The 22820-nt window shown below is 35.8% G+C and overlaps 4 protein-coding genes and 1 pseudogene across 8 annotated transcripts; 3 read left to right on the forward strand and 2 right to left on the reverse strand.

Annotated features, from left to right (window-relative positions):
* Window positions 1-357: 357 nt before the first annotated feature.
* LOC9302649 (beta-galactosidase 6) lies at window positions 358-6038 on the forward strand. The gene is made up of 16 exons (XM_021014040.1): window positions 358-805; window positions 2601-2696; window positions 2801-2913; window positions 3016-3175; window positions 3324-3467; window positions 3538-3632; window positions 3719-3824; window positions 3899-3983; window positions 4065-4345; window positions 4444-4625; window positions 4708-4799; window positions 4929-5038; window positions 5139-5246; window positions 5350-5463; window positions 5543-5688; window positions 5785-6038. The coding sequence occupies exons 1-16, from the start codon at window positions 629-631 to the stop codon at window positions 5924-5926; spliced, it is 2151 nt and encodes a 716-aa protein (XP_020869699.1). The 5' UTR covers window positions 358-628; the 3' UTR covers window positions 5927-6038.
* A 1624-nt stretch (window positions 6039-7662) lies between these two features.
* LOC9300943 (beta-galactosidase 10) lies at window positions 7663-12120 on the forward strand. Its single transcript, XM_002864822.2, has 18 exons — window positions 7663-8024; window positions 8426-8521; window positions 8608-8720; window positions 8805-8871; window positions 8959-9051; window positions 9134-9277; window positions 9401-9489; window positions 9629-9734; window positions 9865-9952; window positions 10039-10157; window positions 10238-10402; window positions 10485-10669; window positions 10748-10857; window positions 10948-11057; window positions 11145-11252; window positions 11353-11463; window positions 11544-11764; window positions 11852-12120. Exons 1-18 carry the CDS (start codon window positions 7845-7847, stop codon window positions 11967-11969), a joined length of 2223 nt encoding a protein of 740 aa, XP_002864868.1. The 5' UTR covers window positions 7663-7844; the 3' UTR covers window positions 11970-12120.
* A 3-nt stretch (window positions 12121-12123) lies between these two features.
* Window positions 12124-15489, forward strand: LOC9300944 (UPF0725 protein At5g63820). 2 transcript variants are annotated; one of them, XM_021014213.1, is made up of 6 exons: window positions 12124-12358; window positions 12476-12583; window positions 12677-12878; window positions 12950-13125; window positions 13219-13254; window positions 15059-15489. In XM_021014213.1, exons 1-6 carry the CDS (start codon window positions 12227-12229, stop codon window positions 15257-15259), a joined length of 855 nt encoding a protein of 284 aa, XP_020869872.1. In that variant the 5' UTR covers window positions 12124-12226; the 3' UTR covers window positions 15260-15489. The 2 variants fall into 2 exon arrangements, with proteins under 2 accessions (XP_020869872.1, XP_020869868.1); XM_021014209.1 differs by lacking the exons at window positions 12950-13125; window positions 13219-13254 and adding exons at window positions 14620-14741; window positions 14855-14938 and having other exon boundaries at window positions 15038-15489.
* A 179-nt stretch (window positions 15490-15668) lies between these two features.
* Window positions 15669-17090, reverse strand: LOC9300946 (annotated as a pseudogene).
* A 3260-nt stretch (window positions 17091-20350) lies between these two features.
* On the reverse strand, window positions 20351-22781 carry LOC9302650 (zinc finger HIT domain-containing protein 2). 4 transcript variants are annotated; one of them, XR_002331762.1, is made up of 4 exons: window positions 21487-22781; window positions 21101-21195; window positions 20585-20616; window positions 20351-20492 (listed from the first exon to the last, which is right to left on the reverse strand). XR_002331762.1 is itself a non-coding variant. In XM_002866532.2 (2 exons), exon 1 carries the CDS (start codon window positions 22738-22740, stop codon window positions 21517-21519), a length of 1224 nt encoding a protein of 407 aa, XP_002866578.1. In that variant the 5' UTR covers window positions 22741-22781; the 3' UTR covers window positions 20962-21195; window positions 21482-21516. The 4 variants fall into 4 exon arrangements, 1 of the variants encoding a protein (XP_002866578.1); XR_002331761.1 differs by having other exon boundaries at window positions 20351-20463; window positions 21482-22781; XR_002331760.1 differs by having other exon boundaries at window positions 21482-22781.
* Between the last annotated feature and the right edge of the window lie 39 nt (window positions 22782-22820).

Here is a 22820-nt window from a genome sequence, read left to right on the forward strand (position 1 = left end):
TTTGCTTTAAGGTTTTATTTAACCTATTTTTAACACAATTTTATATTTTGAAACTTAAATCATATGTTATAAAAACAAATATATATATATATATAAAAAAATCCTAACAAAACAATATTGGAAATTTTGTTGTTTATAAAAATCTTTAACTTGCTCATTTTAGCATTGACTTGAAGTTATTCAACATTAGTAGAACTTAACCACTTTATTAATTCAATTGGTCAAAACTAGTAAGGTTGATTATATTATTGCCTTTTAAGTAGAAGATTATATAAATTAGCTAGTCAAATTAGAAGGGGCATTTTAGTAAATCAGTTGTAGAAATCGTAAGACAAAGGTGAAAAGCACAATGCTATTTTCAGGCTTATATAACACCTCAACAGAGGATCCAAACTTTTCCCAATTATTGCAAGTCAATCGATTTGTATATATATATATAAAGCTCCCAAATCTCAAATCTCAAAATTTTATTAAACGCCTACATATATTACTCACACTTGTTTTCAGATCATAAAAAATTTCTTGGAGTTTATATAATGCACTAACACATACAACCACATGCTTACACACATGTTCGAACTGTAACCAGTTAAAGAAACATCAGAGAGGAAGAGAAGAAGAAGGAAAGATGGAGGCGGCTCGGGTCTTCGGGTTGTGTTTGATTCTTGTGGGTATGTTTCTTGTATTCCCCGGCGGTGCTACGGCGGCGAAGGGAGTTACGTACGATGGACGGTCTTTGATTATCGATGGACAGAGGAAACTTCTCTTCTCCGGTTCCATTCACTATCCTCGCAGCACGCCCGAGGTAAATGTTTCCATCATACATAATTAGAAGTGATTTAATGTGATAATAACATTTCCGCAAACCTCTACCCAAAAAGAAAAAACATTTTTGGCAAATGAACTTTTTATTATTAAAAAAAAAACATTTTTCGCAAATATAAATAAATATTGTTGGACTGACTAGGTGGACATGAAATGGATATCCTAAAATTTGGTAGTATTCGTGATCCGCTCCGCTCCGTTCGGATCAACATATTTTTGATCCATACAAATAATCGAATCCATGTCTCTTAAAATTGTAGTATTTGTTATTTGCTTCATTTTTAGTGGATATTGAGTTTTAGTATTTGTTTTGTTCCATAAACTTACGGATATCTAATTTGTTTGAATCAAATAGAATGAATTGAATCAAATTTAACGAATATTTTTCATGTCTTAGGATGGACCATTGCGTCATATCATCTATTTATGTAATATGACAAAACTCTGCTATCAAAAAAGAAAAAATATTTATATGACACAATAAGTAGTATAATTTTGGATATATATGAAAGCAATATTTTGTTGATAAGATCTCAAATCATATGCTAGATATTGCTTGAAAACTATGTATCGAATTCGTAGTCGACCTAATTAAATATATGATGTAATGGACATATATATGAAATGGTGACTTGTATATATAAACTACTACTTTCTAACGAATTCTGTTTCACGAGTTTCTTTGCATTTATGAGAATTTGGTTTCACTTTTCATGTACTTTTTGTTGCGTGAGAAACTTCTTTCTTTCGTGAAAATTAAGAAATGTTCTTTTTTTTTTTTTTTTTTGAAATGTTCTTTTTGGTTTCTTTACTAAAGTGAAACTAATTGCTAGCGGGGATCGTTAATAAGCTCCACCGAAAAGATTAGTGAATAAACTAATTACATATCAGATAAAACATATTCATTATTTCATGTTACATTAACTAATCCATTTTTATTAAATTCTAATTTATTTTACATAAATCCCTGATATTATAAAAATTATAATCAATGAAATAATAATTAAACGATATAGACATTAGACATGCATATAACGTATTGAAACGAAATTGATCTGTCAATCTTTTTCAAAAAAAAAAAGGTTATTATTTGGTTCACAAGATTTGTTGTACTTTCACTTTCAAAATTAAGACACAGATATCATCCAACACAACATCTTTGACTCCTTGACTCTACTGATAATGAAACAGTCACGGGTCTTAACACGACACCGTTTTTGGTTCTTTTTATGTTCTATTTTTTGTCATTGTCCTCTTCTTTGACACTCTTAAAAAGTTACAGATTTATCATTAGTTAAACATTACTGAATCAAAATACATCGCCTGATAGAATGGTGATAATTCATTTCTAATCTAAAACTAAATTAGACACAGATCCGTTGTCTGTGGTTCCATTTAATGTTCTTCTCATGGTTTCGATATACTATAAAATAAAATAAAAAACGAATAAATAAGTGAATAACTAATAATCATATAAAATAAAAAGTCAAAATGTGAAAACTATTAAAACTAATCATGCACATAACAATACTTAATTAACTTTCATGTGATGATCATTGTTTCTGTATCTTACTATCATTTGTTCTTTGACAACTTTATCACAATCACGTGAACAAATCTCATTTCATTAAAAATCTCTAATCAATGGGATCCAAAGACAGCCAATTTGATTTTTCATTAGAAATGCATTATCATTTCAATCATTTGAATAATCGAACGCGTTTTCTTGTGAAATTTAATACATAAATATCATGAATATTTTTTGTTTTCTGAAGATGTGGCCGTCTCTGATAAAAAAGACAAAGGAGGGGGGCATCGATGTGATCCAAACGTACGTTTTCTGGAACCTCCATGAGCCTAAGCTCGGACAGGTCCGTTCCATTTATTTAATTTCTCAAAAATAATTTTAAATTTTTTCATTTTCTATATATGGAAAGAAAATATATAATTTCTTGGAATAAAATGAATATTGCAGTATGATTTTAGTGGAAGAAACGATTTAGTGAAGTTTATTAAAGAAATTAGATCACAAGGTCTCTATGTCTGTCTACGTATTGGACCCTTCATAGAAGCAGAGTGGAATTACGGGTACTACTAATCAACTGAACCAAATTTTTGTTTTTACTTATGATATAGTCAACGTGTATAATTAACATTGAATTGATATTAACGACCGGTTTGATTAACCAGGGGATTGCCATTTTGGTTACGAGATGTACCCGGTATGGTATATCGAACCGACAATGAACCCTTCAAGTTCCACATGCAAAAATTCACCACTAAGATCGTAAATTTGATGAAATCTGAGGGCTTATATGCTTCTCAAGGAGGTCCAATTATTCTTTCTCAGGTATTTTTCTTTTCAATATTATTCGTCAGATTCAATGTTATCGAACCGAAACAACGCAGTAGCATTAATTACCTTTAACCGGACCACTGCCTAGAAAAATAGAGTTTCTTAATGATGGTTTGGGTTCTTGTGGTTTTTAATCGTAAAGATCGAGAACGAGTATGCAAACGTGGAGGCGGCGTTCCATGAGAAAGGAGCATCGTACATCAAGTGGGCAGGCCAAATGGCGGTCGGGCTTAAGACCGGAGTGCCATGGATCATGTGCAAGTCGCCCGACGCTCCTGATCCCGTGGTTCGTACCGGTTACTTATCTAAGATCAATGTTTCTTATATTTCTCAAAGATCCCTGTTCTAATTTGTAGATCAATACGTGCAACGGGATGAGATGCGGCGAGACGTTTCCCGGACCAAACTCACCTAATAAGCCGAAAATGTGGACTGAGGATTGGACATCATTGTAAGGGTTTTACTTCATTGTCTATTTCGTTAGGTTTCTTGTTAAAAAATTTAGCTATGTTTACTCTTTTTGTGTGATGAAAAAAGCTTTCAGGTTTATGGAACAGAGCCTTATATTAGATCTGCCGAGGATATTGCTTTCCATGCCGTTCTTTTCATTGCAAAAAATGGAAGTTACATTAACTATTACATGGTAATCAGATAACATCTTTATCAATTAATCGCGTTATATGATCAACAAGAACTCACCACCATGTTTCAATACAGTACCATGGTGGAACAAACTTTGGAAGGACTTCATCTTCATATTTCATTACAGGATACTATGACCAAGCTCCTCTTGACGAATACGGTTTGGTCTAAAGCTCTTAAACATATTCTCTGTTCGAAAGAACCTGATTATTTGATTCTGATCTTGTGTTGTGTGTTTCAGGTCTTTTAAGACAGCCTAAGTACGGTCATTTGAAGGAGCTTCACGCTGCAATAAAATCCTCTGCAAATCCTCTGCTTCAAGGGAAGCAAACGATTCTATCCTTGGGACCAATGCAACAGGCTTATGTCTTTGAAGACGCGAGCAGTGGATGCGTTGCGTTTCTGGTGAACAATGACGCCAAAGTGAGTCAAATACAATTCAGAAAAAGTTCGTATAGCTTGAGTCCCAAGTCAATTGGTATTCTTCAGAACTGCAAAAACCTAATTTATGAAACAGCAAAAGTAAGTCTTTTTTTTCTTCTTTTAATTTTGCGAACTTTCAGATCATACTAATAGTAATCAACAACTATATAAGCATTTTTACCGCTTAATTAATAAAGGTGAATGTGGAGAAGAATAAGAGAGTTACAACGCCGGTTCAAGTGTTCAACGTTCCCGAGAAGTGGGAAGGTTTTAGAGAAACAATTCCAGCATTCTCAGGCACATCTTTGAAGGCAAATGCTTTGTTGGAACACACTAATTTGACCAAGGACAAAACTGATTATCTTTGGTACACTTCAAGGTAAAATATAAGAGACATTACACATTACATTTCTAATGTTCATTTATCTTTTCTAACGTGAGTTTGGTTCTTCCAATGTAAGCTTTAAGCCGGATTCACCCTGCACGAACCCGTCTATCTACATTGAATCATCAGGACATGTTGTTCACGTGTTCGTCAACAATGCACTAGCAGGTACATAAGTATTGAGAGTAACAACAGGGAAGAAAAATGTGTTCACAAACTTTGCTTCGGTGTTACCAAAGTAATCAATATTCATATTTATGAACATATATATTAAAGACTTAAAGTGTGCTACTGTAGGATCTGGACATGGAAGCAGAGACATAAAGGTAGTTAAACTTCAAGTTCCGGCTAGCTTAACCAATGGACAAAACAGTATATCAATCCTCAGCGGCATGGTTGGTCTACCGGTAAGACGTTTGCAATTAAACCAGAACCCGGTTATTATTTTCTAGTAACACACAAAATAGTAGCATCATAATACTTTTTCTTCAACCCTATGAATGAAAGGACTCTGGAGCTTACATGGAGAGGAAATCTTATGGACTAACCAAAGTACAAATCAGCTGTGGTGGGACAAAACCAATCGATTTGAGTGGATCTCAATGGGGTTACTCGGTAATATGATAAATAAGCATTCATTTTATGAGTCATGAACTGTTTGAAGATTGTGTTGATACGTCATAACCTATTAATATGTATGTATTGTACTATTGTGTAGGTGGGTTTGCTTGGAGAGAAAGTTAGGTTACAGCAATGGAGGAATTTAAATAGAGTGAAGTGGAGTATGAATAATGCTGGACTCATTAAGAACCGCCCTCTCATTTGGTACAAGGTATGCCTTATATACATTTGTAAATAAGTACTAAATGTGTAATTTATGAATAGTATAGGTGACAAATGTGAATATACAGACAATATTTGATGGGCCGAATGGAGATGGGCCGGTGGGCCTGAATATGTCGAGTATGGGTAAAGGAGAAATTTGGGTGAATGGTGAAAGCATTGGTCGTTATTGGGTCTCATTCCTCACTCCTTCTGGACATCCTTCTCAATCTATGTAAGTACCTATAGAAAAACACACAAATTATATTTTAACTGAAGTTTGTTCTATTTTTGTTGTTGTTTGATTTGGACTTGGATTTGGTTAATGCAGATATCATATTCCTCGGGAGTTTTTAAAACCATCTGGAAATTTATTGGTGGTATTTGAAGAGGAAGGTGGTGATCCTCTTGGGATATCTTTGAATACAATATCGGTTATTGGTTCGAACCGAGCTCAATCTCAACTTTCCTGAATATTATTTTTTTAATGTTCTTTGGGTAATTGGGGGGTTCTTTTTAAACAAACAATAAATTTTATTGAAATGATGCAATACACAGATTGAATCAAATATACAGTTTCTTAAATCTAAAGTGTCACATTAAAAGGAACTTCTTATAAAAGAAAAATTAATCAGTTGATAAACTATATATATATATATATATATATATGGTGACGTGACAACTACCAACATAGCTATCGCTGAAGATGAGATAAATTAATTTATATTTTTAGAAGAAAAAACAAATAGAAAAAGAGAGATCCACCGATCACGCTCGTATCCCAAGTACACAAGGGTCCAGCCTAGAGCCTGAGACTTTGTTGGTTCGGCGAATCCAGTTGTCTCTTCACCGACACCACATTCGCAAACACTTGACGCGCCGTTTAACTGTTGAAGTCACCAAACGTTGTAAAATCACATGCGTCCCTGAGAAGGTGTGGTTCACGCTCCAAGAGTGGCTCGTTGGTTTAGCGCAAGAAGCAGAGTCCGGGAACTCTGGGGCCTAAGAATTTAAGATTTCAATATTTTCGGTATTGTATTAACCATGTACTCCATCCGTTTCGTTTTAGTTGTCGTTTAAGGTTTTTTCACACAAATTAAGAAAAACATTTAATTTTCTGTTTTACCCTTTATTAATATATTTTATAAAAAATTTCATTGGCCAAAATATTAAAACATTAAGGATAAAACTGGAATTTTGACCAAACATTTGCATTGAAAACCTAAAACGATAACTATTATGAAACAAAATTTAAATCCTAAAACGATAACTAAACTGAAACGGAGGGAATATTTCCTACATTTTTGAATGGTTTTTTTTTAATATTTTGGTTTCTTCTAAATAATTGTCAAAGAAGACGACCCACGTTTTAACTACGATTTACCTACAAGCCACAAACACTTGAAATATATATGTTTTTGAAAAGAAAAAAAGAAAGATTTTCCTTTCTTATTTGATTAGGCAGGAATCATAATGGAAATAATTTGAAACCAGAGAGAATTTTATTACAGTATCAGAACACAAGAAAATTGGTTGGTTAAATAGAGGATAGAAGGCAACGTGGTGACATGAATGTACCAGAAAACGTGGATTGGCTGGAGAGCAGCGTTGTTGAATATTTGTGTCGATAAAAAATCTGCTATATCAATACTTCATTTAATTTTCGTTTTATTCTGTGCATGTGATGTGTTTCCTTTGATGATCAAAGTAAAAAATAATAGCATATCAAGTAACCAATATACTCCTTCGATGGAGTATGAATTTGTAGAGATCAAATGAACAATCATTTTGATTTTCTCGTAGATGTGTAAAGCTTCTTTGTTTTTATTTGTTTGGACGATCGAGGATAGAGGAAAGGTTTAGATCTTGTTTCTTGTAGGAAAGTCAAATTTGGGTAAAGAGGCTAATGACTTCACTTTTCTCTATATGTCTTTTTCTTTCTTCAAGTTGGCTTTACTTCTTCGCTAATCTATGGACCATGACGAATGTCTGTTTAAGCGCCACGCCATATATCATAGTGTTTCTTCGCTTATGGTAAAAAGGGTATTTGTTACTTTTTATTATTAAAGGAAAGAACTCAAACTCTAGTGTTTCTTTATACACGGTAGCGAATAAATAATACAGTACATTTTGAAAAGATTAATTAGTGAATGTGTCTTAGACAAAATATGAAGAACTAGTGATGCTTCAAAGTATATATTATTCTAAAATATTGATAAGCCACACTGAAGAGTGTGATTTGGTCACACACACTAAGCACACAAAACAAGAAAGATATTTGGAAGTTCTAAAAGGATAAATCTTGTTTTCTTTTCCCTCCTAATTGAAAAAAAAGAGGGCTTTAGAGTTTTAGAAGAACGAACATTCGACGACGAAGAAGAGCTAACAATAATGAATCGCGTTACTGAAAGCATTGCGTCTACGGCGATTCTGGTGGGGTTGGTGTTTCTCTTTTCGTGGAGATCTATCGACGCCGCGAATGTATCCTACGACCACCGTTCTCTCTCCATCGGCAATCGCCGTCAGCTCATTATCTCCGCCGCCATTCACTATCCGAGAAGCGTTCCAGCTGTTAGTGACTTCTTCTTCCTTTTCTCTTTCTTTAGTCTTTCATTTTCCGTTAAAGTTGGAAGCTTTTTTGGATTTGTGCTTTATGCTCACATTGAATCGAACGAAGTTTCGAGCTTGTGAGGGTTTAGTTAATTCTTTTAGAGGGAGATTCTGGAATCAGTCTCTAAGAGACATTTAAAATCATGGGTTTGATGGGAAATGATTTGGGTATTTCTAAATTTCTTCCATTTTCATCCTCTTGTCAAAGTGTGTTTTCCTTCCTGGGTTCTTACTTTCTGGGGATAAATGATTAAGAAAATGTCTAGTCTTCAGTTCTTTAGTTATGAGCTTGGGTTCGATTAATGATTTAGGCCTCTGTTCTTAAATGGTGCTTTATGCTCAATTTCATCCTCAAATTGCAGATGTGGCCATCACTTGTTCAAACAGCAAAAGAAGGAGGCTGCAACGCAATCGAGTCTTATGTGTTTTGGAATGGCCATGAGCCATCTCCTCGAAAGGTATAGATTTCAACGACTTTGCACTGGTTGAAATCTCCCACATGTTTGTTGAAATATTGCTGAATAATCATCTTGTTGGCTTGTAGTATTATTTTGGTGGCAGGTATAATATTGTGAAGTTCATCAAGATTGTTCAGCAAGCTGGAATGCATATGATTCTACGAATTGGTCCTTTTGTTGCGGCCGAGTGGAATTACGGGTAATGCCCTTTCTATACAATTCTTCCTTTGTCACTATATAGTACCCCCTTTTTAGTTTTTCTAATTGAATCTTGTGGTTATAGGGGAGTCCCGGTTTGGCTGCATTACGTGCCAGGAACAGTCTTCAGGGCGGATAATGAGCCATGGAAGGTTAGACAGAAAAATATTGCGGAATTTGTTTTTTTTTCTCTGCAACTGAAACTTCATTTGCTCTGTGGATTTTTTTTTTTGTTTCAGCATTACATGGAGAGTTTCACGACGTATATAGTAAACCTGTTGAAAAAAGAGAAGCTTTTCGCACCACAGGGCGGTCCAATAATCTTGTCTCAGGCAAGACAAATGACAACATATAAAATTTCAGCATCGTTTTGTTTCCTTTTAGAATGTTTTTCTTGATATTGTGATTCATTAGGTGGAAAACGAGTACGGGTATTATGAAAAGGATTACGGAGAAGGAGGGAAAAGGTATGCTCAATGGTCTGCTTCTATGGCTGTTTCACAGAACATTGGTGTTCCATGGATGATGTGCCAGCAATGGGATGCCCCTCCGACTGTGGTAAGTCTATATCGTATCCGAAACACAAGATCTATGCACACCTTCATCTTTTTGATTCATTGCATACTTTCTTGCATCAACTGGTGCCAGGTTATGATGGATTTCTCTTATTTCCCTTTGCAGATTAGTACCTGCAATGGCTTTTACTGTGACCAGTTCACACCTAATACACCAGATAAACCCAAGATTTGGACTGAGAACTGGCCTGGATGGTAAGTAGATTGTTTTCTGGTTCCGCTAACATTTCCTTGAATCCAGTTTCATACGAAGTTGGAGTCTTTTGGAGCTTCTTGTTCATTAGCAAGTGAATCTGAATTTCGCGGTCTGAAAAGAGTTTTTCTTTTCTTCTAGGTTTAAAACTTTTGGAGGCAGAGACCCTCACAGACCAGCAGAGGATGTAGCTTACTCTGTTGCTCGGTTTTTCGGGAAAGGTGGAAGTGTTCACAATTACTACATGGTAATATTTGTCAGTTTCTTCAAGACGAGGAAGTTAGTTAGATCTGTATCAGTTTGTGATCTAAATGGATTTTGGATGTATGTTGATCTAAATGGATTTTGGATGTATGTTTTGTCTGAATTTGGTGTAGTATCACGGAGGAACGAATTTTGGACGTACTTCAGGAGGACCTTTTATCACTACAAGCTATGACTATGAAGCTCCGATCGATGAGTATGGTGAGTTTGTAACAAAGGAGATCACTATGTAGTGAGATAACTCTTCAACGGTTATGACTAATGTTTATGTTCAATTCATTTATCAGGATTGCCTAGATTACCAAAATGGGGACACCTTAAGGATCTCCACAAAGCTATAATGCTCTCTGAAAACTTGCTAATCAATGGCGAGCATCAAAATTTTACATTAGGCCATTCACTCGAGGTACACTTTCTATTTTTCCCCATGAAAGACTTCTGTTTCTGTCAGAATGTTCTTTCTGATGGTTTGTTTTTGATTTTCAGGCTGATGTGTACACAGACTCTTCGGGAACTTGTGCTGCGTTTCTGTCAAACTTGGATGATAAAAATGACAAGACGGTGATGTTTCGAAACACGTCATACCACTTGCCTGCTTGGTCAGTTAGCATTCTACCTGACTGCAAGAACGAGGTTTTCAACACAGCAAAGGTAAGAGGTAAGAGTAACTGGTTTGGACAATGACATAAAGAAAACACAACTAGCAAAAGGCTGATTTTACATTTTGCAACAGGTAACTTCGAAGTTCTCCAAGGTTGAAATGTTACCTGAAGATTTGAGATCTTCATCAGGTCTTAAATGGGAAGTGTTCTCTGAGAAACCGGGTATTTGGGGAGAAGCAGACTTTGTGAAAAACGAACTTGTCGATCATATTAACACCACAAAGGACACAACTGACTATCTTTGGTACACAACAAGGTCAGTACATGAATACTGTTACTGTTAATTACTTGAAATCTGAAAGAACCTGAAGCAGATGTATTTAATCTGTTGCAGTATAACAGTCAGTACTAATGAAGAGTTCCTAAAGAAAGGAAGTCCTCCTGTTCTGTTTATTGAATCAAAGGGACATACTCTTCATGTTTTCATAAACAAAGAGTACTTAGGTACTCTAAAAATCTCTCTGTGAATCTTTTGTTATTTCTCGCACTCAATTTTCTAATTGATTGGGCGTATATATGACTACTGGTTTCTAGGAACTGCGACAGGGAATGGGACTCATGTGCCTTTCAAACTCAAGAAATCAGTTGCTCTCAAAGCGGGCGAAAACAATATTGATTTGCTTAGCATGACTGTTGGTCTTTCGGTAATTATATAAACAGAAATCCAAATATCATAGCGGTGTTGCTTCATCATCTGCACTCATACATTCGGTAACTTTCCTCTGCCACAGAATGCAGGATCCTTTTATGAATGGGTTGGAGCTGGACTTACAAGCGTCTCAATCAAAGGTTTCAACAAGGGCACATTAAATTTGACAAACAGCAAATGGTCCTACAAGGTAATATAATTCTGTGTCTAGAAAGCTCTCTCATGTGCTCCTGAGTGATTCTCTCTTTAACGAGTTTCTCAACAACATACATTCCCATGAAATCTTGCAGCTCGGCGTGCAAGGAGTGCATCTAGAACTGTTCAAGCCAGGTGACTCCGGGGCTGTGAAATGGACGGTGACTACGAAACCTCCAAAGAAACAGCCTTTGACTTGGTATAAGGTAAAAATGTAGTAGTAACTCTTGGACAAGAAGCAAGATTGTAGAAGATAAAGTTATCTAAAAATCTGATCTTATGGTAGGTTGTGATAGACCCACCTTCTGGGAGTGAGCCGGTGGGGCTTGATATGATGAGTATGGGAAAAGGCATGGCATGGTTAAACGGGGAAGAGATAGGAAGATATTGGCCCAGGATAGCAAGAAAGAGCACCCCGAATGATGAATGCGTAAAAGAATGCGATTACAGAGGCAAATTCATGCCGGATAAATGCCTAACTGGATGTGGAGAGCCATCTCAGAGATGGTAAAACTAGAAAGCCAGTAGAGAGTTGTCATCTTTGTTTTTACATGTCTCTCTTTGGTTATTGTTTGTTTTTTAATGGCTTATTAGGTATCATGTTCCAAGATCATGGTTCAAGTCTTCCGGGAATGAGCTGGTGATCTTCGAGGAGAAAGGAGGCGATCCCATGAAGATAACGTTGTCCAAAAGGAAAGTTTCAGTTGTGTAAGCAAAGAACAAGTTAAAAGATGATGATGCAAAACATGTGAGATCTGGGATTCAAAGGAAGAGATATTTTGTATTTCTTTTTGTTAAGTCCAAAACGATAAAACAAAATCCCCATTTATTTAACTTAACACAGTTTTCATCATCACAAGCTATAACTGGGCCACCGACCGCTGATATTTGTTACGATTCAACTGTTTTTTTTTTTTTTCCTTTGTACAAAACAAAGAAATACGAGAGAGATTTAGGGGTTGGCTAGATATGGAGGAGGAGGTTGAGGTGATAATTGTAAGTGAATTGGGGAGGCTTGAAATTGCAAGAGCAGCAGCGGCAAGGAAAAGAGGGAAAAAGATAAGGGTTTGTTTGCGTAAGATAAATTCCCAACTGGCCTATGTATGTAAAATCCGATTTTGATCTCTTATTAGGTTTCGTTTTCGTCTCAGGAATATTACTATTTTCCTATCAGGGATGGTTTTGGTTTTGATATTGAATTTGATTTCGATTTGCCAGGGTTTTGATTATGGATCTGACTTTTGCATAGTTGAGCCTCCTGTGAGCAATGAATATGATGTCACCCTTTATGCTAGGCTTGGACTCTACTGCTACAATTTTCAAAAGGTAACCCTCAATAATAGTCTCTCTTTATTTATTCATGGGGTCTTGTAATCAATCTCCTAGCCTTGATTCCTCTCTTGATATATTGCTTGTCAGGGAACAAACTTTAAGTTTGTGCGCTGGGAAAAGTATAATACTGAGTTCACTTCTAACTTTGACCACTACATCACTTTGGCGGCAAGGGATCCGTCCTGCAACTCTTTCTTCTCTTTTCAGACTGTGTTCAGTGCTGCTGGATGTTCTACCCAAGGTACTTATCGTGTAAAAACCTGGAGGGTCTTGGCCTGCAGACCCACATGTACGTATGCTTTTCTTCTTTACCACTGTCTTTCCTTTAGAGATCGAGGACTAACTGTTTATAGAGAGCAGGTGCCAAGTCTGTGAATGATAATTGGGACCGGGACACAGGTGAAATGCCCAAATGGTTGCCTGATGAGACCTTGGCCACTGACAACAAAAAGTATTACGTCGTGCAAGAATCAGAGCTGCATGAGAATGACTGGCTGCAGCTATTCATGAAAATGGCATTCTTACAAGCAAATCCTGTAAGTCCTTGAATTTGCAATCCAGAGAAATAAAGCTTTTTTCTTCTTCTTCTTCTTCTCTCTCTCCTCTTACGCTTGCCAATGAGACTCTAGGAATTAATGGCTTCCCCACCCTTGGAGATCAACAAGGTAGTTGTAGAAACTAAAGAAGATTACATAACTGAGGCGCGTGAGAAGCTCTGCGCAGAGAATGCAATCTTCTACATAAGTTACAAGCATATAGGTGTTTCTTCAAGTGATCACAAAGCTATAATAAGGAAAACCGTGGATGGGATACCAGAACATATGAGTCTTGAAATTGCTTCTGAATGCCGGTGTTAAATATATATGTCTATTGACCTAATTAAAACGAAATATGTAATGCGAAAAAACCCACATCACGACACTAAATAATTAAAATCCACATCACAATGTCACATCTTTGTCTTCCACATAACAGTCATAAACAAAGCATTCAGACAAGTACTTCCAAAGAAGCAGCCAAAAATATGAATATTGTTCATCCAAATTGCATTCAGGCAAATAAAGATTAGTATACCTCAAACATTGCATCAGCTTTTAGCAGATCTTGATAAACCGCAGTTACGTTCTTCATTCTATCCCTTTAATATGGGCCACCGACCGGTTTATGGGCTTTGAACTGTTTTTTTTTCTTTGTATACAACTAAGAAAAGCGAGGGAGATGAGATGAGGATTTGAGAGGTTTAGGGCTTGGCTAGAAGATATGGATGTGGTGGCGATAAGTGAATTCGGGAGGCTTGAAATTGCAAGATCATCGACGTCAAGGCTAAGAATGAAAAAGTTAAGGGCTTGGCTTAAGAAAAATCACCAACTGGCCTATGTAATATTCTTGATTTTGATCTCTTAATTAGAGGTTCTCAAGGATCAGGGATAGTTTTTTTTTTTTTCATTGATTTTGATTTTACCGTTGTCGTTTTGTCGGGTTTTGATTTTGGATGCTCTTCCTCGGAATTTAAAATAGTTAGGCCTCGTTTGCGCGATGATTATGATCATCTCACCCTTTATGCTAGGCTTGGTCTCTACTGCTACAATTTTCACAAGGTAACTCTCAATGATAATATTCTCTTTATTTATTTATATGTCTTGTAATCTCCTCCTTGTTTCTCATCATATGACCTTCCTTGGTTATAAAAGAACCCTGCCTTGATTCTCTCTGTTCATATTTTGGTTGTCAGGGGACAAGCTTAAAGTTTGTACGCTGGGAAAAGTATAACACTCTGTTCACTTGTGACTTGGACTACTACATCACTTTGGAGGCAATGGATCCGGCCTCCAACTGTGTCTTCTCTTTCAAATTTTGTTCAGCGATGCTGGATGTACAGACGACGACACCTATGTTGTAGATACCTGGAGGATCTTTGCCTGCAGACCCACATGTACGTACGTTACATTTTCTTCTTTACCACTGTCTTTTCTTTAGAGATCAATCACTAGAGAGGACTAACTGATTATAGAGATCATCACTTTTTAAAGGCAACAAGCCTGTGGATGATTATTGGGACCGGGATGAAGAAATAGATCCCTTCTACACAGGTGAAATGCCCAAATGGTTGTCTGATGAGGCCTTGACCAGTGACAATAAAAAGTATTACGTGGTAAGATGTCCAGAGTGGAGTTTAATCTTCTTTTAGTTTGAGTAGCAGTACTGAAATTTGTAACCAACGTAGTAGGTAATAAATGCATTTTTGTTTCTGCATCATCACCACAGGTGCAAGAATCAGAGCTGCATGAGAATGAATGGCTGCATCTATTCATCGAGATCGCATTCTACTCCAAAGCCAAAACAAATCCTGTATGTCCTTGAATTTGCTAGAAAAATAAAGCTTTTTTCTATTTCTTTTCTACGTGTTGTCTTCTCTCCTTCCTCTTACGCTTGCCAATGTGACTCCAGGAATTGGTGGAGATCAACAAGGTAGTTGTAGAAACTAAAGAAGATTACATAAGTGAGGCGCGTGAGAAGCTCCACGCAGAGAATGCAATATTCTACATCAGTTACAAGTATACAGGTGTTTCGTCAAGTGGTCTCGCTGGTGATCACAAAGCTATCATAAGGAAAACCATGGATGGGATAACAGAACATATGAGTCTTGAAGTTGCTTCTGAACACGGGTGATCACAAAGCGATTGTAAGTAAAGAACAAGAATCATATGTTTGTGATTGGCTTTGTGTTAATGTTTACAACTCCAGGGACCAGAACGAGTGGGATCTATATGTATATTGTGGGCTATTTGTTTGCAATGGCATACTAGTAATTTGTATGATAACCAATAACAAAAGTTGTACCAAACCATGGAGGTGAGTTGTCTATTGACCTAATATATCTTAACATAGTATTGGAGTGAGCGGTTGGGCTTGATATGATCAGTATGGGGAAAGGCATTAGGCATATCATGGTTAAATGGTGAAGAGATTGGAAGATATTGGCCCATGGTTGAATCATTTTGCTTAATTCTCCAGAAGCTAAGGCTCTTTGGAATCCTTTTCTCTCTTATAAGCTCAAATCATCAATCAACACATGGTTTCAAGTTACTTTCCCGCTTTTCGCAGAACTTGATAAACCGTAGCAGTTAAGTTCTTTGTCAACATAACCTGCAAGGGAAAGTAACTTTAAAGCATTATGCACTAGCACTGCAAGCTTCTCAGAAATGAAAGATGAGATTGTGTCAAATCTGACACATGTCAAATCTGACACAGCAAGTACCACATTGTCAACGTACGTACCAGTAGCCTGACCAGGACATTGCACTGAGTAACCGACGATTGACCAATTCTGGCAGTTACGTGCCTGTTTGTATCTCCCTAGCTAACCGTCATCATAGTATTCAGTCAAATGATCCTTATGAAGCCTAGCCTCTGGTACTTCAATTGCTCGTCTTGCTATTTTTGAGGTCGACCAGTTTTAATACAAGTAGCTGTCAGTAGCCATATAAGCACTGTACCACAAGAACACTGCAATGGAAAAATGTTACTTTAGAATCCAAATAAATGTGGAGGATACTTAGTAAATTATTGTGGTAGCTCCATCGAGTGTTTTTAGGGTCACAACCAGTTACTATTCTCCATTCATGGCTTCCTATTGCGGGATAGCAAACTTTCAGTGGCATTTCTCCAACCAACTCTTCCAAGCGAGATTCTATGAGATCGATAATTTCAGGAGTAGCCAAGGAAGACAACATGGCTATACAATTACCAAAGGCAAACTAAGAGGAATCCATTCTTGTAGGGCTAACATTGCCAACAAAAAGCCCTCCGTGAGGCGACATATAGTCGAAAATCGAATAGAATCGGGGATTACGCTGAACTTGTTGACAGCACTGTGAGATTATTCCTCTGTCTTATATTGATAAATGTCATTATGTTGCTTCAAGTCTAGCCAAAAGTAGCTCCTCAATGCATGAAGTTGCTTAATTATCTGTTCCACCATTTCTGTACCTTCTCCATCTTCTTTAAGCAGTAGTAGCACGGCACACCTTAAGGCCATAAAGAAAAGGGCTTGAATCTCTATTAGATAGCCATAAACTCCCTAAAACACAGATTAAAAAAAAAAACGGAAAATTGATGAACAGCTAGCTCACACTATACTCGTACAAAGAATCTCTAGGAATAATTCGTCAAAAAAAAACTTTGCTCACCGTACTATGATCAATCAAACAACAACCATCATCGCATAAAAGAGTATGTAAGATATCAAATCCCTCAGACAGGCACATGCTTAGTATGAGCTGTATACTCTTCTCGCATTCAATTGATTTTGTGTAGGCAAAAGCAATACAAATTAGATTTCTCGCAGTCATGTCGTTGATAGCATCTATGAGTTCAGTTATCTGAAATGACAGAAGTTAACGAAAAATGAAAATATGATTTTGCTAAACTTTGAAAACAAAGAAAAAAATATTGTCAACATTTGTTTCACTCATCTCTAAAGATACACCGTTCGAATCATACTTTGTGCATTTACCCAGAAGAAACTTCTCTTTGTCTTTCCAATGAATTCGAACACCACTTTTTCCGAGAAAAGGAACAAAAGTTTCATAAGAAATAAACTGAGGAAGTCAAATTAACTCAAATATATTTTTATTATAAAAAGAGATAATGAGAAACACATACAACATTTATCACAATGCATATGAGTTTCAAATTACATGAGAAGCCTGTAATAGTCGAGGAGCCAGACTTGCTATAAGGGAACAACTGTCAAGTTAAAAATAATACATAATATAATTATGAAAGACAACACAATTATTAGAATGGTGCAGGAAGTGAAATTGGAAAATAATGCATATTTGAATATCGCTCTGTCTATTGGGCTTCCAATAATCTCGTTTTCACTATAATGTCATCGAAAAAGATACATTGTTTCATCAAATAAAAAAAATCTATATTGTTTTATTCATACCGTATATTCAAACACTTTCAAGAATGTGTTATTGAAAATCCCTTCAAGAATCAAGGACGTTGTATTTTTCGATATAATGACTTGGTCATTATTCTTTTTACCATCAACATAGCATTTGACAACTTCCTTTTAGAAAATATAGAAAACATTTGGAAACTTAATTGTTGGCATTATCTTTTAACAAAAACAATAAACAACATAAATGAATGACTTTTAAATGTTAGTTAACAAACAAATACTTCATACTTTATTAGAACTACTCCAAATGTAAACGACTTGAACAATCTACCAGGGAATGGAAATGTTGGTTCTTTATCCAACATCATCACGACTATAGATACTTTGATATAAGCGTCATCTCCACTCTTGAAATCGTTACTGTTCTTCACAAAGACAATTGTCTCCCCATTTTTCATTTTAGCAGACCATATTGAAATTGTATGTCATGCAATGAAAGTGAATTTATTTGATTCAGGTCCACGATAATTGCCCAATAAAAATAACATGATTTTAGTTAGAAACAAATTTCTACTATACAATATTAATAGAAACAATAAAATCATAAAAAATTACATAAATTGTATTACTTATTTATTTACGCCTTCAACTTCGCTGAACTCCGAATCGAAGATAGCGAAGGATCCTAGAATTGGTTGGATTTTGAAGTAATCAAATGTCTTACTTACACCACGAAAAGTTTTCACATTATTCAATACATGCTTGAGTCTCACGTTATTTAGAATACTATCAGGAAATTTTTTACTTCCACATCTAATATCTTTACAATCTTATTGTCTTGGCATCCCATGGTTCATCGCATATTGTAGGTCTCTGAAAGTATAATGCCTATAACATCAATGAGACAAACAAATCAATGGAGATCACTACTGTTATAGGCATTATATTTTCAAAGACCTACAATATGCAATGAACCATGGGATGCCAAGACTAGATGATTGGAAAGGTATTAGATGTGGAAGTAAAAATTTTCTAATGGTATTCTAAATAACGTGAGACTCAAGCATGTATTGAATAATGTGAAAACTTTTCGTCGTGTAAATAAGACATTTGATTACCTCAAAATCCAATCAATACTAGGAACCTTGGCTATCTTCGATTCTGAGTTCAGCGAAGTTGAAGGCGTAAATAAATAAGTAATACAATTTATGTAATTTTTATGACTTTCTTGTTTCTATTAATATTGTATAGTAGAAACTTGTTACTAACTAAAACCATGTTATTTCCTAATTTTTATTGGGCATTTATCGTGGATCGGAATCAAATAATTCACTTTCATTGCATGACATACAATTTCAATACGGTATGCTAAAATGAAAAATGGGAAGACAATTGCGTTTGTGAAGAACAGTCACGGTTTCAAGAGTAGAGATGACGCTTATATCAAAGTATCTATGAACGTGATGTTGTTGGAGTTGGAGAACCAACATTTCCATTCCATTCCCTGGTAGATTGTTCAGGTCGTTTACATATGAAGTAGTTGTAATAGAATATGAGGTATTTGGTTGTTAACTAACATTTAAAAGTCATTTATTTATGTTGTTTATTGTTTTTGTTAAAAGATAATGCCAACAATTAAGCTTCCTAATGCTTTCTATATTTTTAAAAAGGAAGTTGTCAAATGCTATGTTGATGGTAAAAAGAATAATGACCAAGTCATCAGATCGAAAAATACAACGTCCTTGATTCTTGAAAGGATTTTCAATAACACATTTAGGAAAGTGTTTGAATATACGGTATGAATAAAACAATATAGATTTTTTTATTTGATGAAACAATGTATATTTTTTCGATGACATGATGGTGAAAACGAGATTATCGGAACCCCAATAGACAGAGCGATATTCAAATAGGCGTTATTTTCCAATTTCACTTCCTACACCGTTCTAATAATTGTGTTGTCTTTCATAATTATATTATGTATTATTTTTAACTTGACAGTTGCAATTGAAGATGAACTTCCCTTTTAGCAAGTCTGACTCATCAACTATTACAAGCTCCCCATGTAATTCGAAACTCATATGTCGAGGCATAATGGTAAATGTTGTATGTGTTTCTCATTATCTCTTTTTATAATAAAAATATGTTTGAGTTAATTTGATTTCCTCAGTATATTTCTTATGAAACTTTTGTTCCCTTTCTCGGTAAAAGTGGTGTTCGAATTCATTGGAAAGGCAATGAGAAGTTTCTTCGAGGTAAATGCACAAGGTATTATTCGAAAGGTGTAGTTTTAGAGATGAGTGAAACAAATGTTGACAATATTTTTTTTTGTTTTCAAAGTTTAGCAAGATCATATTTTCATTTTTTGTTAACTTCTGTCATTTGAGATAACTGAACTCATAGATTCTATCAACGACATGACTGCGAGAAATTTAATTTGTATTGCTTTTGCATTCATAAAGATTACAAAAAAGCACATGTCACGTCTAAGGAAAGTAATAGTAAAGTGAGTTTTTCTATGCGAAGATTTTGTTCTATTGGCTATATTTGATATTAAGTTTAGAGTGTTTCTCTTTAGATTACCTTTTATTGAATTTTCTAATATTGTTATGTTGATTATAAATATTAATTATTATATTTCATTGTAAATCTTCTAGAATCCATGTCACGAAGGTGATGATAAAAAACATGTATGTAGATATCTCGTTTTCAATTTATATTTTGTTTCATTTTAATGAGTTATCAAACCTCATTGTTCATCACCGCAAAAAAAATAATATAAAATCGCAGCAAATGTTCACTTAAATTTGAACTTCTATCAATTATATTTGGAAGATTTTCGATATATGGCAGAAAAAAGAATGATGTACCTGCCTCCATCAGCACTATTTAGTATCGTTGTACACCACTATCTTGGAGCGTCGCAATGATCCCGAGAACCAACATTATCGTAGAGCCAGGCCTTGATTTTACCATCAAGAGCAATTGAGACTACGAAGTGAGTAGTAAAACAGTGAAAAAATAAACTATAAGAAAATGGAAGGAAAGTGTCATGTCTCTATATAAACAAGAGATACCCGTACCTGAAATATTTTCATGTAGTCATTCACACAGCCTACATACAGAAACAAATGATTGATTAAATTTGGTGTAGATGCCACAAAGACAAGATACTAAGTATAACATAGAAGATTTGAGGTGTTGGCGTAAGTCGGATAACGAAGAAATAAAAGATCTGTATTCGTTATTGCTTTCGTAAGAAACCCATGTACACGGAAAATGATACCCAAGTTCCTACTTCGCATCTAATTGAAACTACAACTATTTCTTTGAAACGCTTTTTTAGGCTTAGCTGCAATGAAAACAATCTGTATACACCATACCAATCAAATTTCCATCTGGGCTCAATGGACACGAGTGACGGATATCAATGGTTCTTTGACAATAGAACACGGGGAAGTTATTTAATTGGGTGAATATGCCATCACAGGCCATAAATAAATCAAGGATACATTGGTTTAGTGTTAAAGCATGTTTCTAGGAAATTTAACGTAATTAAGCAAAATAAAAACAACCAATATTCAGGACGAAAGAGCAACCTGGAAGGTCACAGAGCAAGCCGCCATATTCCATATCTTGAAAGGCTCAGTGACAACCTTCTCTCTGGATCCATCTTCGCCGCTTGAACACCCAACTACAAGTAAGTAACAGACATGTTAAAATAAGAGTCAACAAAAGCTCAACTCTACAAAGCTCTTCATGGAAGCAATCTCAGAGATGGTAAACTAGAAAGCCATTAAAGTTCTCAAATTTATCATTGTTTTTTGGCTAAGGTATCATCATGTTCCAGGTAGGATTATGAATATTTGGGATTCATATGCTACCAAGGGAAACCAAGGAAGATATATTTTGTCTGCCTAGTTAACACACCTTGCATTATTTAATTAAGAACACCACAAGATATTCATTTGTTAACACACCTTACATTATCAAGCTATAACTACAACATTAGAACTCATTCTATCTCCTCAATCACCACGCCACCGCCTTTTTGGAATTGATCTATTTTCTTCATTTTCGGAACCCCTTTGCAATTGTTGAGCTCAACCACCGAGTTCTTCTCTGCCCTTACTGATGATTCCAGAGCTTGCCACACTTCAGAACTCTGCTCATTGACCCAACACATCATGAAGAACACTTTCCTTTCTGCAAGCTTAAGTTTCTTCTTCAGATCACGCCCTGATGATGATTTTACTTCCTTTATTGCATCAAGAATCAACCTTTGGAGATCACAGAGCAGACATACCATAGCTCCAGAGCCAAGAGAAAGCAAACAAATCACATCATCGACCAGAATGAATCCGAACTTTAAACCGCCGCCAAGGTTCTTATAAGCCGAAGAGCATGTCTGTTCCAAGCAAAACGCCAACACTTCCTTAATGGTCTCAAGTTGTGCATTCTGACCCAAAACTGATGAAACAGTTAACACCATTGTTGCTGCACCTAACGAATCAGATTGCCACTCTCCATTATAGATACGGAGAGTAAAACAATAGCTATATACGATATCAATCAAATGGATTGGTAAGAGAGGAGATGGATTCGTTGAGCTGAGCTTGCTTAGTGAAATCAGAGGTGTATCAGGCCCTCGTGGAACTTCACTCACAACAATGGCTTCTTCTTCTTCTTCTTCAACACATTGAACGAGTTGTGTACCTCCGAGTCCAAGATTGATTGTTCGAGCTGAAGCACGTAACCACCAAGGATCCCATGGTTGAATCATTTTGCTTAATTCTCCAGAAGCTAAGGCTCTTTGGAACCCTTTTCTCTCTTCTAAGCTCAAATCATCAAGACTTACTTCATCTCCATTCATTATCTTCTCAATAATCTCCTCCGGTAAGATCGAACCTTCATCATCCGTGATGCTGTCAATTCCTCCATCATCTTCCTCCTCTTCTTCGTGAAACCTTTTCAAAATTTCGAGCATCTTCGTTTTCGTTTGATCATCAGATCGAACTTGCTTCAACTCATCATTTACATTCTCTCTCATGAAAGATTCAGTACATTGGACACTGTGAGATTTGTAACAAGGAAGAGAGCAGTACCGGAAGTTGCAGCGAGGACAAGTGTACTGCGAGAACCGCTTATTACACACATGGCAGATAATCCGCGAAGATGAAGGGTTTAACGGATACGGATTTGAACTCTCCGACGTAATTATCGTCTTCTCCGGCATCATCTTCAGAAAGCGATTCCAAATTAGGGTTTTGACTGAAGAAGACAGATCTAGAATTACATACACCAATAACCAATTTTTAA

The sequence above is a fragment of the Arabidopsis lyrata genome (genome assembly GCF_000004255.2).
Source record: "Arabidopsis lyrata subsp. lyrata unplaced genomic scaffold ARALYscaffold_8, whole genome shotgun sequence".
NCBI lineage: Eukaryota > Viridiplantae > Streptophyta > Magnoliopsida > Brassicales > Brassicaceae > Arabidopsis > Arabidopsis lyrata.